Source organism: Apium graveolens, chromosome 5 (genome assembly GCF_009905375.1).
Source record: "Apium graveolens cultivar Ventura chromosome 5, ASM990537v1, whole genome shotgun sequence".
NCBI lineage: Eukaryota > Viridiplantae > Streptophyta > Magnoliopsida > Apiales > Apiaceae > Apium > Apium graveolens.
In genome coordinates this window covers 1704853-1722285 of record NC_133651.1, presented here as the reverse complement: position 1 = coordinate 1722285, position 17433 = coordinate 1704853, and the positions used below count along the sequence as shown (strand labels likewise).

Below are 17433 nucleotides of genomic sequence, written 5' to 3'. Positions count from 1 at the left end.
GCCGTTGATAAGGGGTAGTTGTACCTACAAACAGAGGCACATGGGTTGATAGAGACAACTGAGATGTGGTAGCCGAATTTCAGGAACAACAGAAAAAGCAGCCGTTCTTCTCTAGTACAAAGATGCAATAGTCAACAAAGTACTGGAGTGAACAGGAAAAGAAGCAAGTGAAGATCTTATTTTATTACTGTATTTTATATTGTTCTTCACTTGTACACTTGGTAATATAAAAACCAAGTAGAAGCTAGTAATTAGATGAGAGATTTTCCAGAGCTGTTTAGAAAAATATTGAGAGAAAATTCATCTAGTTTGTACTAGGATGCAGCTGTGATCAACATTGTTTAATCACAGATTTTCTAAAATACCATCTCTGGTGGAACAACAAATCCACCAGAAAAGTTTTTAAGGTCTGTTGTGTTCTTTACATTTGTGCTTGAATATATATCTGTCTGTATTAGCTTAAAGCAATTCACACACTTGTTCTTCTTGAACACACAACTTTCATAAACTGCTCAAAACTTGGAAAAGTTTTGAGATTTACATTCAACCCCCCTTCTGTAAATCTCATTGTTAGTCCACTAGGAATAACAGTTACTTCATCACCATCTTCAGAAATGAACAAAGATGAGTCTATTCCTGAGCAAACGGCTCCAGGTAAAGAAATAACAAATCCGTTAAAGGCTGTTGCTTTGCCAGACAGCAAGACTGAGGTTCAAACCTCCATAACGTTAGAAAAAACCTCTAATTTAAATTTGAGGCCTCACGGGGGAATTCAAATCCCTACAAAGACTGAAGGTCATACTTCAGCTGTTCCGAACGGATACAAATGCCCTAAAACCTATTATGTGGTGTTTAATGGTCCTAATGCAGGAATATACACTACATGGGAGATAGGTGAGAAAGCTGTAAAAGGATTCTCAGGCATCAAACATAAGAAGTACAAATCCTTTGCTGAAGCAAAAGTTGCAGCAAATATTTATACTACACAAGAATTCAAGCCACCTCTCCAGTTGATTAATTCTGTAGAAGCATTACATCCAACTTATGCGGGGGCAATAACTCACCCAAAAGAAAGTTCTAGCAAAACTATTTTGGGAAACATCCCAAAATCTCAGCAGCTGTTAATACAAACGAAAGAAGATACCATTGAATCTTATTTTTCAGGATTTAATTATCTTTATCAATATGGAAGAATAGCCACTGGAAAGGAATTCGTTAGTGAACACTTCTTCACCACAGACAAGAAGAATGTTAGCTACTTCAATTTCTATCCAAATGCTGATCCAGACATGGTCTATGAAGCATACCAATATGGACTATTAGCACAAGTTTATCCTGCTAATAACCTTTTGGAAATTTCTAAGTTCCCCGAGGAATTTAGAAAAGCAGTCAAGACATTTAAAAACAATTGTCTTAAAGGAAAAGAGATCGACCTCTTCATCAAAACCACTAGTACCATTATGTGCTGGGAAAATGAAGAAGATTACGATTGTCCACCTAATCAACCTTTACATTATATTCAGGTTGGTCCTGCCAAGGAAAAGATCTATTCTCCAAGCCAAGCAATGGAACCTACACCGGAGAAGAATGATTTAAGAGCACTGGCTGAAAATAAGTTATTGATTTTAATCAATAAGTTATTTAGTGTTCAAAAGGAAGATAAGCTAAAAGTCAATTTAGCTACAACACATGCCTTAATGACCTCTTATTCCCATAAAGGATTAAGTGAAGATGACTACAATAAAGTGGTCGCCTTCAGAAGGCAATTATTACATAAAGATGTTGTTGGATCGCATCAAGAAATCTTCTGCAAGAAAAAGCAAAAAGGAAATAAGCAAATTCGGCATCCATCTCGAATGTCAAATCTGCGGTGTCACCACTCCAGACAAAGAATCTGGAAAAAGAATAATGGAGGACCCCTCCACTTCAGCAGAAAACAAAGAACTTTTGCCTAAAGTAGGAATACTGCTCAAAGCAAAACCAAGACGGCGTTTTTAAAGATTATCTTTTTGAAAAAGGTAAGAAATCTACTTTATGAAAAGCAGATGAAAAGGAAAAGGCATCTACTTTATGAAAAGCAGAAGGCATCTACTTTATGAAAAACAGAAGGCATCTAATTTATGAATTATTAAAAGACGACTAGTCTTGTAATAGAACTCTTCCTGACTCTATAAAAAGACTAGTAATGTACTGCGAGTAGTAACCCCAACGGGTTTTAAGCTATGTATTATGTAAGGGTTTGAGAAAATAAATAATATTTGCCAATTTTGACAATACTTATGGAGTGTTCTGCGTTTTGTCAATAATTCTCGGGTGAGCCAGAGTCGAACCCAGGACCCGGGACGACAGAGAATAAATTCCTTACCATTACAACTATCCAATTGTGCTCATGTCCGACATGTACTTATCAATTCATAAAATAAGTTAATTTGGAAATTGGTAAAATAATCGTGAACATATTCTTAAATTAAAGAATAGTATACTCTTGTAAGAGAATTTCACAGGTACAACCTCCCAAGAGGAAGAAAGAAAATAGTTGTTGCAAACAAGGTGAAAAAATAATCACAGTTTGAATTCACAAAAGCAATCAGGTAAAGCAGACCCTATTCCCATTGAGAATTCATCGCTATGAGCCTTCCATAAGGCATCCATTAACTCCTTTCCCTTCAGTCCCTTTGAAGTGAAATCTGCAAAATGTCTCCGGCTTAAGAAAAGTGTTTTAAACAGTCCCTTATAGGCCCGCATTGCCGCCACCATCTTATCCATGTTCCCAAAATATGTAGCCATATACGAGTCACTGCTGATCGATACATAATAATCCAGTGCAGCTTTCGTGTTTCCATGCATGCTTTTGAAATCATGATTAGTTAAGAGGGAAGATTTCGTAACAACATTACCGTAAACAGAGGTGAGCCCTTCAACTTCCATCAGACCATCCCCAGCTGCCAAATATATATTCGTGTCTGATGGGATAGAAAGAGACTGAAGAATGAAAGCAGTCTCGTTTGGAGTGAGGGGACATTTCCCACGGCCTCTCCAGACACGAGCTGCTTCTCCGGTCCATGGTTTACGATCTCCTCGTGCAGCCTCTATAGCTTGCATAGAGACCGGAGAAAGGCCTTGGTACTCACATTGACTATAAGCTACCATATCTGGTTCAAAACGAAGGTGAAGTGAAAGAAACGGTTTGGGTATGGCTTGTAAGAGCTCAGAACCTTTCTCCTCTAAGAATCTGGTAAGGCGCAGTGCACTGTAACATGCCTGACAAAGAGCAGACTTCGCATATCGGGGATACCTGAGATTTTTAGAACATAAAATTGGTTAACAAAGCTGAGAACAAAATATTCGATGAGGAATAATGAAAGAAGATAGTCGAACTCAATCGAAACTAGATCCAGGTATAAATTACTTGTGTCATCTAAGAAAGAATTTTAGCAGAAACCACTACAGGTAACTAACTATATACAGTATGTGTTTAATAGGAGAGAAATTTACTAAGACCTGTTTGGCTTCATTGCTTTAGTGAACTTGGAATAATAATCTGTTTAAAATCTAAGTTAACTGACAAAAAAAAACAATAAGTGACCCTACAATAAATTCCTAAAAGTAACTTAAGTTAGGTTTCTGGATTTAATTAAATTACAATTTGCCCAAAATTAAATTTGGACGGAATCTTCTCAAAAAAGAAAGTAATACTGCTAAACTGCACATCTTTTTTGTTCCTACCAGATGGGAAAAAAAAAGATATGTATTACAACATTATTACCTATCCCTTCTTTGGCTCATTGCAGGAGTAATGGAGATGTAATGATGCTCCAGTAAAGAAGGAAGAATACTTTCAATATAATCAAATTGGCCTTTGCGTTTGCTGCAATCTACATGAACAGGTTCCTTTGATGCAATCTCAGAAGGGAGTTCTTTTACAACTTTAATGAAACCGTTCATTTTTCCGATAAAGTAGTCTACATCAAATACGTCTGCGAAACCACTGTGGGAACCAAAGAGTCAATGACCATCAGATAAATTTGTTTCTTACCAAAAATTGAAATTAGATACAAGCATAACAAGTTTCTTTCTGTTTGTGTTGACAGTTAATAACATAAATTCTAGAAAGAAAATAAAAATATTTTCTCAGATTGTTAATTTTGTATCAAATACAAAGAACATGTGCAAAGCCTCTGTTTAATTTAGAAGAAGCAAATGTGAAATAAAGAAAAATAATCAATACACGCAATTTTTAGTGACATAAATGTAATCATCTAATTTGGAGCCAAGGTAGTATCACTGAGTAAAAAATATAAAAATCCTAATATGTACTGTATCTAAATAGAGGTTATGCAGATGAGAGACATAGAAACCCTATCACGTGCTTTCTAAAATTAAAATGTTACATAACAAAGATAAGAAATAAATTAGTATAGATTTGCGTTTTATACTTCTTGCTGTTTCCATTTTTAGAACAAAAAGACAACGAAAAAAAACTTCAATAAAGAAACAGAGAATAATTGATCTATTGCCTTCTTTTTGTTCGCTGTCTTCAGCACTCTCAAGCCACATGCACCAAAGATCCAGATTTCAAATTACCACAATAAATCTGAACCAACTTTTAAAGGTATTCGTCATCAGAAAGACAGATCATATAATCATCAAACTGATCTGAGAATCATTTTAAGACAGTTCATAGGACTTAATATAGTACTCATATTCTTGTCCATTAGTATTCTATTTCTTGCATTGTTTAGTAATCTTATATGATTTGGTATTCTTTGGTTTCTTCTTAAAATGAAAATAAGGGTGCTACCTCGATTCGTTCCAATATGCTGCCACTTCAAACTTTGGCAATACAAGAGTGGCATTTAACAACCGAGCAATCCCAACACCATCGCATAACTAAAAACCATCATAAACATCAAAACGTAGTCACACAATGACGATCAAAATTTTCACAAATAAAAAAGAAAAAAGCAACGGTGACAAATACTTACATCCCGCCTCATTTGATTAAGTCCGCCATAACAATCCACTCGAATATAACCATTGCTCACTTCTGGAAGAGCTGCAGCATTTCAACACATAAAACCAAATGCAGTTGTCTGCATCGAAAGTCATTCAATATAGACTCAGAAATACCAATAACAAAGCCCATTCTCAGCTTTTATTATGTGATAAATTAGAAAAAAACTTCCTAATCTCATGATACATTACCTAAATTGCCTACTCCCCACCTCATTTCCTTACATCGCCTATTTTAACATGTTTTAAAAATCTAATTCTCCGTACATCTGTATACATTTCATTACTCGAACAAACTACTCAATCATCTTCTTACATATCGCGGGACTCCTACAATTAACATAGAAACAAGTAAAACTAACCATTAAGGTGTCCCCGAATCCACCAATCGCAAGGTCTCCATTCTACGAACCTTCTAACACTCCATATATTAGAATTAACACTGCTTGCTGCACTTAATCTGAAACAGTAATAATAAACAACTCATTAAGTAATTAAATAACTGTTACACTAACAATCTTTTCAACAAGCAGCTGTAGTTACTATACATTCAACATTTTAAACATGAGAGAGAGAGATATAGAGCAGGGAGAGAGAGGGGAGAGAGAGAGAGGGAGAGAGAGGGGGGGATAGAGGGAGAGGGAGAGAGGGAGATAGAGATGGGAGGAGAGAGGGAGAGAGAGGGGGGAGGGAGGGAGAGAGAGAGGGGGGGAGGGGGAGGGGGGGAGAGAGAGAGAGAGAGAGAGGGAGGGGAGGGGGGGGAGAGAGAGAGAGAGAGAGAGAGAGAGAGAGAGAGAGAGAGAGAGACTTACGAGAATGAATTAAACGGAGAATCAAAGAAAGGCGAAGAAAGGGAGAAGAGATAGATGAAGGAGAGGAGAAGTAAGAGAGAGACCGCGTAGAGATTGAAGTAAGGTTTCTTAACTACAGATGCTATCATTTCATATGTACACTAGCAGTGTCTTCTGATTCGTTTGTGTGTGTAAAAGTGTGTGTGTTCTAAGTTCTAACAGGTAGTGTATGTATGAATGATGAGATTGGATCTGCGAATCAGGACAGATAACAGCCGTGCCCAATTTGTTGGGCCTTGTTTGGCAACATGTGTGTTATAAAAGTGACAGACTAACAGCTGGTATATGTTATTCGTGATGTTGAATTTTTTATTTAATGTATAAAATAAAATATATGTAATTACCAAAATAAATTTTCAAATTTTTTACTATTTTATAAAAATACATTTTGCAATCAAAAGTAACAAAATATAACTTGTTTCCACAATTTTTTGAAAAAAATGATGTTTCCACCCCTTATAACTCGTTTGACCATTTTTTTGAAACAATCTTCAGAAAGAAAAGAAAAAAAAGTTAACAATATATATTTCCACCTTTTATTTCGAATGAAATTTTTGGGAAAAAAGAAAAGAGAAGAAAACTATAAATTTGAAAAAAATTCTCTTTATATGAGTTTTCAAAAAAAAAATCCGCTTTGATAAGATTGGGACAGAAAAGAAAATTAATAATTTTTTTTTAAAAGTTCTGAACATAGTTATCGTCTACTCGTATTTGGTTAAATAAGATTTTTTTTAAAAGAATATCTGAAATCGAAACTAATTTATTGAGGCTAGGAGAACATGTTTGTTTCACGGAATTAAGTAGCAGACAGGATTATAATCTTAATTAACTGATTCTTTGAAGTTTGAAGTAATAAAAATCTTTTATGCTAAACTTATTTGATACGATTAAAATACTCAATTATGCAAAAAATGGTTTCGACAATTACTTGCAACTTTCGATGGACGAGGAAGGAGAGAATTTCACAGGGAATATCTTTTTAGAGAACCTAGTTCCACTATTCGAAAGAAGCAAACCTTGTATTTTTCAAAAAGTATAGAGAACGGATAACAACTTGGGTTTCCATTTCATTCGCATTCACATTCCCGATTCTCATTCTCATGCATCCAAACGCCTCCTTAATGTTTCTGCCATTCTGTCGGGACTTAAACTTGGGACGTTGGGATGGTAAGCCGCTAAATTTCTTGTCTCAACTCGATGAGTTAGCCGGAGAGGGCATATGTGTATTCTGCATTTTAGAGTCCGGTGCTAATGAGCCCGTTAAACTATCCCTAGTTGAGAGCTCTCGCATTCCAAAACACAAGAATGCAGTTATTAGAAGCCGTATTGCCGTGTTCTATCAGTGAGCTAATATCGCGTCTTTCTGCTGAGGACCAGCTAGCAAAGAGCAATGCTACGTACCCCAACCCGAAATATAATGACATCTCATCATTCGGGAACTGTTTTGGGAACGCTTCCGGGAACTCTAGCATTCCTCGCTAGCAAAAGTGAGATGCTTATTCATCTTTATATTCTCTATTTGCTTATTCATCTTCATCTATATTTTCTTTCAATTATTTGTACTACAAAGTACAACCAATTAATTAAAAATCTTCATCCATATTTCTCTAACTTCTTTGTATTACACCTAATTAATTAGATATTCAGTTAATGTAGTGTAGCCTAATTAAGTATGTCATTTATCATCTTAAATTCTTAATCACATTACATATATAACCAGACAATCTGAATCTTGTTTTCTATCATGGATGTCATTGTTCATAAAGGCCACTTGTGGATGTCTACATGGAAAATTTAAAATTTATGGATTGTGGAAATAGACATATCACCTCAACCTTCTTAATTAACAAGGATGCTTATACAGCACGGTTGGATGCTCAGGTGGTTAAAATTTTATTTTTTGTCATCCCGAGTTCTGAGTGCGATCCCCGTTCACCTCGAAAATTTCTTAGAACAGATAGTGACCCTCGTTCATCCCAAAAATTTCCTGAAACATATACTCATTTGTAAAACAACGAAGTCACATGTTTTTAGTTCGACCCTTGTACATATACTCATTTGTAAAGCAAAGAACTCGTCTTTTTAGTTCGACCCTCATTCATCCCGAGAACTTCCTAAAACATATACTCATTTGTAAAACAAAGAAGTTACATGTGTTTACTTTCATAATTACGCACACCACAACCTTGTGTTTTTGACAAAGTGACAAACTCTCGATATTCAGTAAAGTAAAGGAAGCGAGAGAGATAACATTATGTTCTCGAGTTACTTACATGTTTATTATGCTTGATGTTTGAAGCATGTACTACTTGTGGTCATGATATACTTGTTAAGCCATGCACTTTCCCTTGTTAACCTGATGCTTCATCCATATAAAGCATGTATTGTATGTGTTTATTCATAATTTACATGCACAATTAATAAAAATCAAAATATTATCTGTCATTTTCATTTTGAGTTGGGCAACCTGAATAAATTAGGGGCAGTAAGTGGATGTCCTAGTCATCCACCTGGATCCTACGTGTCAAACCCATCATTACCTGACACGTTTGCGAAACCTCGACACGTGGCACATCTGAACGTTCCAGACTCTCACTAATTTCGTCTATTTATACAGCCATTCATAGCTTCTTCATGTTCATCTTTCTTTATTATTCTTTCTCTTTACATAAATAATTAGCTACTTAATCTTGATCTAATTATAGTCTGTCATACAGATTTCTTGTTCTGTTCTTTTAATTACTTGTTTAGTCGATTAATATTTCGCGAAAATCACGAAAATGAAAGGAAGCTCGCAGGAAACTAACCCTCTGCACCTGAAATCTCTGAACCACATTTCACTCGTCTGCAAATCCATCGAAGAGTCTATGGATTTCTACAAGAATGTTCTCGGTTTCGCTCCGGTTAGGAGACCTGGATCATTTGATTTCGATGGAGCTTGGTGATTAACTTAACTAATTATTCCATTTTTCAAATTAAACATGTTTATACCAGGGGTCGAAGCCTTGACCTCTTCCGGAGGAGGCATTTTCCGACCTTTTATCTTGATTGTTTTTTTTTCTAATTGATAACACACACCAGAGATCAAACTCCTGACCTCCCGTAAGGGGTATAAGAGCTCAACCACTGCATCAACAGTTTGTTGGTTATCTCGATTGTTTTTTTAATCTGTGTTTTTTGGTTGACAGGCTGTTCAGCTATGGAATAGGAATACATTTGTTGCAATCAGAAGATCCTAAAAACATGCCTAAGAAAGGAGAGATTAATCCGAAAGATAATCATATTTCGTTCCAGGTTTTATTTTCGTTTTGCTTACGTCTTCTTTAATCTTCAATATCTTTTTTGATACTCTGTAAATTAACTGGATCCACGTATATTTTGGGTGATGTGTATTTGATTGTTTAGACATGTAACAGAATTTTTCTTTTTTGGTTTATGTAACATGTTAAGGATATATCTTCATCAATTCATGTGCTATAATCAGATAGTGTTTGTTAGAAATTATTACACAATTGTAATCGGCGTATACCCGAATGAGTAATGCTAAATATCCCAAAACGAAATGTATTCTGAAAATGTTCCAAATGACATGTGTCGTGTTTTAATTGGTGCAACTCATACGAGAGAATAACCAGTAATACTACGACAACTCAGTATTTGAGAACAATTACAGTTTCGAATTCTGAAACTCTAGCATTTCTCTGTTCGAATTGTTGGCAATCCTGTTTTCCTATTTCTATTTTTAGTATATATTGGTGTTTTGCTCTTACTTTGTTGGGTTTATAGATAATTATGTTACTTTATTTAATACAAAATGATTCTTAACTCAGTAATATATGTGTTAGAATAATATAAGATCCTGAAAATGACCATTCTCTAACACCTTAAGGTTTTAGATGAGCTGGTTACTCGACAATATGACACTGGTAATTTGAAAAATGTAGTGTGAGAGCATGGGCGCAGTGGAGAAGAAGCTGAAAGAAATGGGGATTGATTACGTGAGGCAACGCGTGGAAGAAGGGGGGATTTACGTGGATCAACTGTTCTTCCATGATCCAGATGGATTCATGGTGGAGATATGCAACTGCGACAATCTACCAGTGGTTCCTATTGTCGGAGAAATGGTTCGATCGTGTTCTCGTCTCAATTTTCAGCAGCAGAAGCCACAGCAGGTCCCTGTAGTTCGTCTTTAGAAAGGAAAGGCCAAGTAGCTTGGATGCATGGGGGAATTAATTAAGATGGTTCATTTCATTAATCTGGTGTTGTTTAATTAGGCTTCTGTGTTAAGTTTGAATAAGTTAGCAGCTTGCTTGTTGTTTGTGATCTTCAGTTTCAGTTTTATTTAAGTTTGTGTAAACTCTTTACATTTTTTAAACTATGTTGTCTTGATCTTTGAGTGAGACTGGGAGATTGCTTACCTGTCACGAGACTCGCCGAAGACATGTTTTTTGCCACAAGACATGCCAAAATGGCATGTCATTTATCAATTAAATATACTAAAATTTAATAAATAATTGTTATACTAATATACAGTGAACTTGAATATAAAATTAAAATTAGTTGACAGTAACAACCAAATACCATCATAATACTCATTTACATTAGTAACTTTTTAGATATTAAAATATATATGTAAATATTTTAAAATTATATTTGTTATTTCTGGATATTTCTAATATTAAAATAATTATTAAAAAATAAAAGACATTTGTAAAAAGACATGCCGAATCATGAAAAGACATGTCTGGCTAATTCACGTCTTGGCATTCTCACGTGCCTCTGTGACATGCACCTACGGTGAGAGTTACTAGCAAATTCCTACTCCCTCCGTCCCTTTATACGTTTTCTATTTTGACTTCTGACACTATTCATAGTAAGCGACTGACAATTAATTTATGTCTAATATATAAGATCAAATATAGTCGTGAGTGATCTTGTTGAATTCATATTTATGAGTACTTTAATACAATGAAAATTTTATATTCAATACTAATACGAAATTAAAGATATTAACAATAAAAAATATATATTGACAAACGTGTTTAACATAAATAGGAAATGTACGTACGTAAAGGTTTATTTATTTTTATGATCAGGAGGGTTGGTGTGAGTACTAAATAATAGGTGGACCCTGAAGTGAGGTGTCTCTTTTGAATTTGTAGTTTCTGCCTAAAAATGAAGATACGAAGGACAGTGACACAGTGTGCGCCTGCTGAGTGCATCTGCCCAACAGCCTGGCTGTTGGGGTGGGAGTACGAAATTTTAAAAATGGGTCCCTAATTTTTATTTCAATAAAAATTTTAATGAGATAAATTTCGACAAATAAAATAAATTATCAAACATGTAAACAAGAAATATATTTCGACAATTCAGCCAAAAAGAAAGACTTTTCTCACAAATTAAGAGAAGTTCTTCTCATATATTTTTTAACAAAATGCTCTCGAACACTTTTGTCGTACGTCCATTTCATCCACAAACCCACTTTTGCTTGGTATCTAAGCATGACCATTTAGTCTTTATTATAATATATTATTATTTATAAATATTATAAAAGTTTCATATTTAAACTTTTATTCAAAAAAAATGAGAAAAATATTACCAAATTACACTTTATAAAAGTCTCGAAATACATGCAAATACTAAACATGTAGAATTGAACGGGACGGAGGGAATATTTTTTAACAAAATTGTCTAGAACACTTTTGACGTTCATTTCATCTACGAGCCCACTTTTGCTTTTGCTTGGTATCTAAACATAACCATTTAGCCTTTATTATAATACTCCCTCCATCCCTCCCAATTGTTATCGTTTCTAGGAGAGTGTCCGGCACACATTTTAAGATGAATAAAAAGTATAGTTCTTTAACTTTTTTTTAAAATTTTATTTTTCTGAATAAAAGTTTAAACATTCTACTTCTATTCAGAAAAAGAAAATTTTTAAAAAAAATTATAGAACTATACTTTCTATTCATCTTAAAATTTGTGTCGGACACTCTCCCAGAAACAATAACAATTGGGAGGGACGGAGGGAGTATATTATTATTCGTAAATATAGATATAAGATCCTTAAAATTCGAGGCCCTCTATTTTCGAGACCCCTGTCGGTGGTTCATCACACGCTGCTCATCGTCCCCTCTGTCAGGCCAAGTGAAGATGTACAACCAGCTCATCTGGCCCGGACTTTAAAAAAAATGTTTTTTAAACACGTTACTCCCTGTGTTTTTTATTATACGACGTTTGACTTCTGTGCACACACTTCTAAGTGTTTTGACCTCATAGTTAGAATAATAATTTTTAATTTTTTCTTTTTGTGAATAAAAATATATTATTAAAACTTTAATTTCGAAAAAGAAAATTTTAAAAAATATTATTTTATCTATGCGATCAAGGACTTAGAATTGTGTGTAAAAAAGTCAAATGACATATAAAAGAAAAGAGAGGGAGTATTATTTGAACATATGTAGCTCAATCGTCTCAAACTAAGATTCGTAGAAGAGTGCGTTATGCGTATAACTCAAATTGCAAGTTTTAGAGCCTAAGTAGAGTATGGCTTTGTTTGGGATTGTTGTTAAAAATTGTTGTGTTGTTTGAAAAAGTGCTGCTGAAAAAAGTGCTGTTGTAAAAATCAGATGACTGTTTGATAATTTTTTTGATACGTATATGTGTTGATGCAAAAAATTAAAAATAATGATGCTTTTGATAAGGTTTGATGGTAAAATCAGCATCTGCTTCCCGTAACAGCTGAAAAACAGCTTTTTCTAAAAGCATGGGGGACTTGCTTTCTCTAACAACAGCTTTTAGGCCAAAAGCACTTTTCCGAAAAATAGCTTTTTAATTTTACCAAACACTTTTTTAACTATTTTTCAGCAAAAAACTGTTGTTGCGGTCTGTAACAGCAATACCAAACATACCATACGTGTATTGAACCGGTTTTTGTTTAACCATGGAGTCAACACAAGATTAACACATTTGAGTTTAATAAGTTTATTGAATTTGTTTTACTTGTCGGATTAACTTTCCTTTTTCTTCCAAAAAGGACTAATCTTCGTTCACTAGTTTACGATATGTCATCCTGCAAACAAAGTGGTACGTGAAATGATCAAGGTTTTGATTTTTTTAAGAGTGGTCAAGTGTTTGACTATTATTATATGCTTGAATCATTTTTAAAAAAGTAACAGGATTCGACTCTTGACATGTGCACGAGTTTAGAGTTTGACGTGAGTTAAGGGTTAACGCGTGTGCGGGAGTTAAAAATTCGACATGAGTTAGGGGTAGTTGAAGGTCCAATATAAGTTAAGGATTTGACTATTCGCGTGTGCCTGAGTTAAGATCAGTAAAACTTATATAAAAAATGGAGAAGACTTATATTTAGATTATTAAAGTTTTGGCTTTGTATCTTGTTTTATTAAACTACATGTTAATTTTCTCATTCAATCTATTCGAAAAGATAATTAAAAACTTTATATTAAAATCCACATTAGTTATAAATTTATACTAAAATAAAACAAATTTCAAAATTTAAAATTCGCATTGGCCTATTGTAAGTGAGACAGAAAATCTTATACTATCAATTTGTTGAACATCCTTTGGTAAAATTACCCGAGAAAAATTTAGTTAGGGGCACCGGGGTCACGTACTCCCCATAAAATCAAATTTTAAATATTTTTATCATTAAATTTTTAAAAAATATTTGAAAGTATCCCCTCAAAATTTAAAACTATAAAGATGTATTATCAAAATTTACCGGATATCTCCCTAAATCAAAATTCTTGGATCCCCGATTTTGACTATGATTATAATGACATTTACGTAATTAATTTGCACCAAGTTCTCGTGTAAGTCACCAATCGGTGTGTTCTTATTGGTTGAGGCATGGCTCCTTCTTTCTCCTTATTTTTGTTAGGAAAATATGGGTTCTAACTCTCGCATTGTCAAGTCGTATTTGAATCATACTTGAGTGAATGAATATTGTGTATTTAAATAAGTGACACTTGACATACGTTCATCATTAATTGATTAGCCAAAATATCATCCCTTAATAGTGTAAAGTACAAGTGTGCAAGTTATATATGATATTGAAATGGAAATTGGGTTTTCTTTACTTTATATAGTACAACATAGTTAATAGTGTCTGAATGTGTTACTGAGATATTATTTCATCCTCCGGTGCGTGCAGGAGATACAAATCATAGGATTTCGGGGCTAATCTAAAACTGGGAAAGGGTGTGTGCGCGACATGCGGACGCGAATGAGTAGAAAATTGGGTCGTTCAATCAAGGATTAGTTTTGCTATATCTTATTTTCACTAGGCTTGAGTTTTAAATAATTAATTTGTTTTTATACCAATAATTAATTATAATAGTCAGTTACATATTAATATTACCGAAATTAATTAATTGACGTTGTTTAATTAATTAATGAAATAACGCACACGTCTTGTTATTCATATATATTCATTACTAACTTGTAGGGTTTTAGCATTCAAAAATTCTAACCGTTCTCTTTTCCCTCTGTCTTAGTCGGTGATAGTTTCTTACTCGTCTCAAACTCGTTAAAAATGAAGTTTAGTTCCGCTGCAACTCGTTTTATCCTAGAAAGAGATTTGCTCACTCAAACGCTAAGGCCTAACACGTTTAAGAAGACAGTCACACATTGCACTCGGATTTTTCCGTTCTTATCTCCTCTTTCTCTTATTCGCACACACGAACACCATCATCGTTTATCTTGGTTTATTGCAGATTGGCTAACAAATTTAATGTTCAGTAAGAGTACCAACAAAATACCCAATTAATCCACACGATTAAGAACCGTTCAATACATTATGTTTACAAAGAAACTATTTACCAGAAGGTAAATATATTAAAAAAAATAACAACCCTACGAATTAACGTATTTGATTGATAGCGATACAATACTCAATCTTCAATTATTTAATTTTGAAAATAAGGGGGGAAATTGCTAATTACAGAACAATCTAAGCGACTGAGCACCAGCAGCAACACTTGGACATTTTAACAATTTTCATCACGCTCCTGTCAACTCGAGAAAATGCAAGGATCATAACAAGCGATGGCCGTAATCATCTGTTGTAACGATCGATGAATCCGAAACCTCATTAAAGGATATAACGAATATTTAGAGGGTGTATTCAATCTAGATTTTAAAAGATTTATAATTATCGAGAAATTTTGAAAGATTTTTGTTGATTTCAGTTCGACGTGAATTTTAAGAGAGTTGATGGAAAATGTTGTAGAGTCTTGATGATTTTAGTTGATTTTTTCACAAATCCATCAAAATCTCGTACAGTTTAGAGAGATTTCAAAAGATAAAAAATGTATTAGCAAATCTATTAAAATCTACAAAATTATCAAATAAAAAAAAATCCATCAAATTTTGAATACCATCAGATTTTGATGAATTTTTTAAAATCCAAATTGAATACCACCAGATTTGAAAGAATTTTTAAAATCTAAATTGAATACCTCCATATTTTAAAAAACTTTAAACAATCCTGGTTGAATACCATCAGATTTTAAAGGATTTTTTAAAATCCAAATTGAATACCCCTTGATTTCAACAATCCTTTAAAATCTTGATTAAATACACCTCTCTTAGTGTCCGTGTGGAAAATTTTAAAATAAGTGTTTAGATAATTTCACTTATAAGTCAGTTTTTTTTTAAAATGAACTAAAATAAATAATTATTAAATATAATTATCTTAATTCTTGAATTTGAACTTAGATTAATATTTAAAAATGTATATTTTAAAACTCAGATTAATAAATCAATGAAAAATCAAAATAAGTTAGAGAAAAAAGTACGTCGTTACTAACATTCAACTTATCAACTTATAAGTTATAAATTCAACTTATAAGTTGGGTCGACAAACAATCGTAGATAAGTTGTTACGGACTTATAAACCATAAGTAACTTATAAGTTTGCCGCCAAAGAGACCCTTATCATGTATACAGCAACACATTTTCCCGAACAAAAACATAGAAATGTAGCCAATGTAATAAATAATGTACCAGCAATCAATCAGGAAAATAAGTCAATAAAAAAGAAAAATTAAGTTCCTCTAGCAAGCATGTTCTCATAATTTTCAATAGACTCCAGCCTCTGTATCACCAGCTGCTTCCTGAATTTCTTAATAAACGCCTCCGCGCTTTCATTTATATCTTCAACTTTCTTTTTATCCGCCACCATTTCTGCATTTCTCGCCGCCTCCTCCGTCGCCGCGCCCCCGGATAATGATCTCATGATGCAAGCTGCATTGCCAGTACTCTTCTTGAAGCCTTCATCTTTTAGAACTATGCCTTCTTCTTCTTCTTTGATGACCTTGTTGCTAATGTTGGTGTAGAAATGATGATGATGATGAGATATTGAGCTCTTCATGGTTCTAGTTGTGGATTGTTTGGAGAAATACAATTAAGTATTTATAGGAGAAATGTGTGAGTTGTGAGTTGTGAGTGTTGATTGAGTACTGTGAATGCATGGAATGCTTAGCAATTTTGTATTCTTTATGGGCATGTGAGGCCGCGTACTTGTTTATTTGTAAACATGCATTTTTTTAATCAAATCACATATGTGTCGGCTTGCGCGCAACTCAACTATTCAAGAGAAAGTAAGTTATAAACATCTTTAAAATAATATGATCGGAGCCAAAAAAAATATTACTTAAACGAATTTATTACTTTACTGGAAATAAAAATATAATGTATTCATTATGTTGATATCAGAAAAAATTATTATTTTAACGAAATTATTACTTTATCGATTATTATTTCATCGAATTTTAATTGTATAATATCTCACCGTCATCTGCTATCTTGAAATACTCTCTCCGTCCCGGCCAATTTTTTACGTTTGGTTTGGGCACAGAGGTCAAAAAATATGTATAAAGTTGTGAAAATGAGAAAGAAAAGGGAGTGAAGTGGTGGGACCCATTGATTTGAAATGTATAAAAAGGAGATAGTGGACTAAAAGTACTCCCTCTGTTTCATTTTAACTGTGTCTTGACTTTTTTGCACATATTTCAAGATGCTTTGACCGCATAGTAAAAATTATTATTTTTTAAAATTTTTTTTTGTAAATAAAAGTTTAAGTTATATATTTTTATTCAGAAAAAAAAAATTTAAAAATTATTATTTTAACTATGCGGTCAAAGCACTTCGAAATGAGTGCGGAAAAGTCAAACGACAATTAAAATGAAACAGAGGGAGTAGTGTAAAAAGGGAGGAAAAGTGGTGGGACTCGTTGACTATTTTTGATAAGTTTTGAAATGTAAAGAATTTGATGAGACATCAAAAAGGAAATCGTAAAGATATGGTTGAGACAGAGGGAGTATTATTTTGCGTAGATAAACCCCTAAAATCATAGCCTTACTAAATGGAATTTGTCCTCTTGTTTATAAATTTTTAACTTGATAGTTTAGGATACAAGTGAAGTATGGGTTTCCATGACTTGTAAAATAATGAACCCTGTGGTTGCAAAGTTACGTTTATGTAGGGTCTCGCCCATGACATTATTATTGACATTATTATCCAAATATCATTGTTTTTTATTCTC

At 33.6% G+C, this 17433-nt stretch overlaps 2 protein-coding genes across 3 annotated transcripts; one reads left to right on the top strand and one right to left on the bottom strand.

The window, feature by feature from the left end:
• Positions 1-2436: 2436 nt before the first annotated feature.
• LOC141661904 (O-fucosyltransferase 13) lies at positions 2437-6090 on the bottom strand. Of its 2 annotated transcripts, none has more exons than XM_074468924.1 (6): positions 5826-6090; positions 5376-5473; positions 4986-5056; positions 4802-4890; positions 3767-3988; positions 2437-3295 (listed from the first exon to the last, which is right to left on the bottom strand). In XM_074468924.1, the coding sequence occupies exons 1-6, from the start codon at positions 5951-5953 to the stop codon at positions 2563-2565; spliced, it is 1341 nt and encodes a 446-aa protein (XP_074325025.1). In that variant the 5' UTR covers positions 5954-6090; the 3' UTR covers positions 2437-2562. The 2 variants fall into 2 exon arrangements, with proteins under 2 accessions (XP_074325025.1, XP_074325026.1); XM_074468925.1 differs by having other exon boundaries at positions 4986-5093; positions 5826-5866.
• Positions 6091-8513: 2423 nt separating this feature from the next.
• LOC141661903 (glyoxylase I 4-like) lies at positions 8514-10264 on the top strand. Its single transcript, XM_074468923.1, has 3 exons — positions 8514-8805; positions 9053-9158; positions 9809-10264. Exons 1-3 carry the CDS (start codon positions 8645-8647, stop codon positions 10055-10057), a joined length of 516 nt encoding a protein of 171 aa, XP_074325024.1. The 5' UTR covers positions 8514-8644; the 3' UTR covers positions 10058-10264.
• Positions 10265-17433: the final 7169 nt, after the last annotated feature.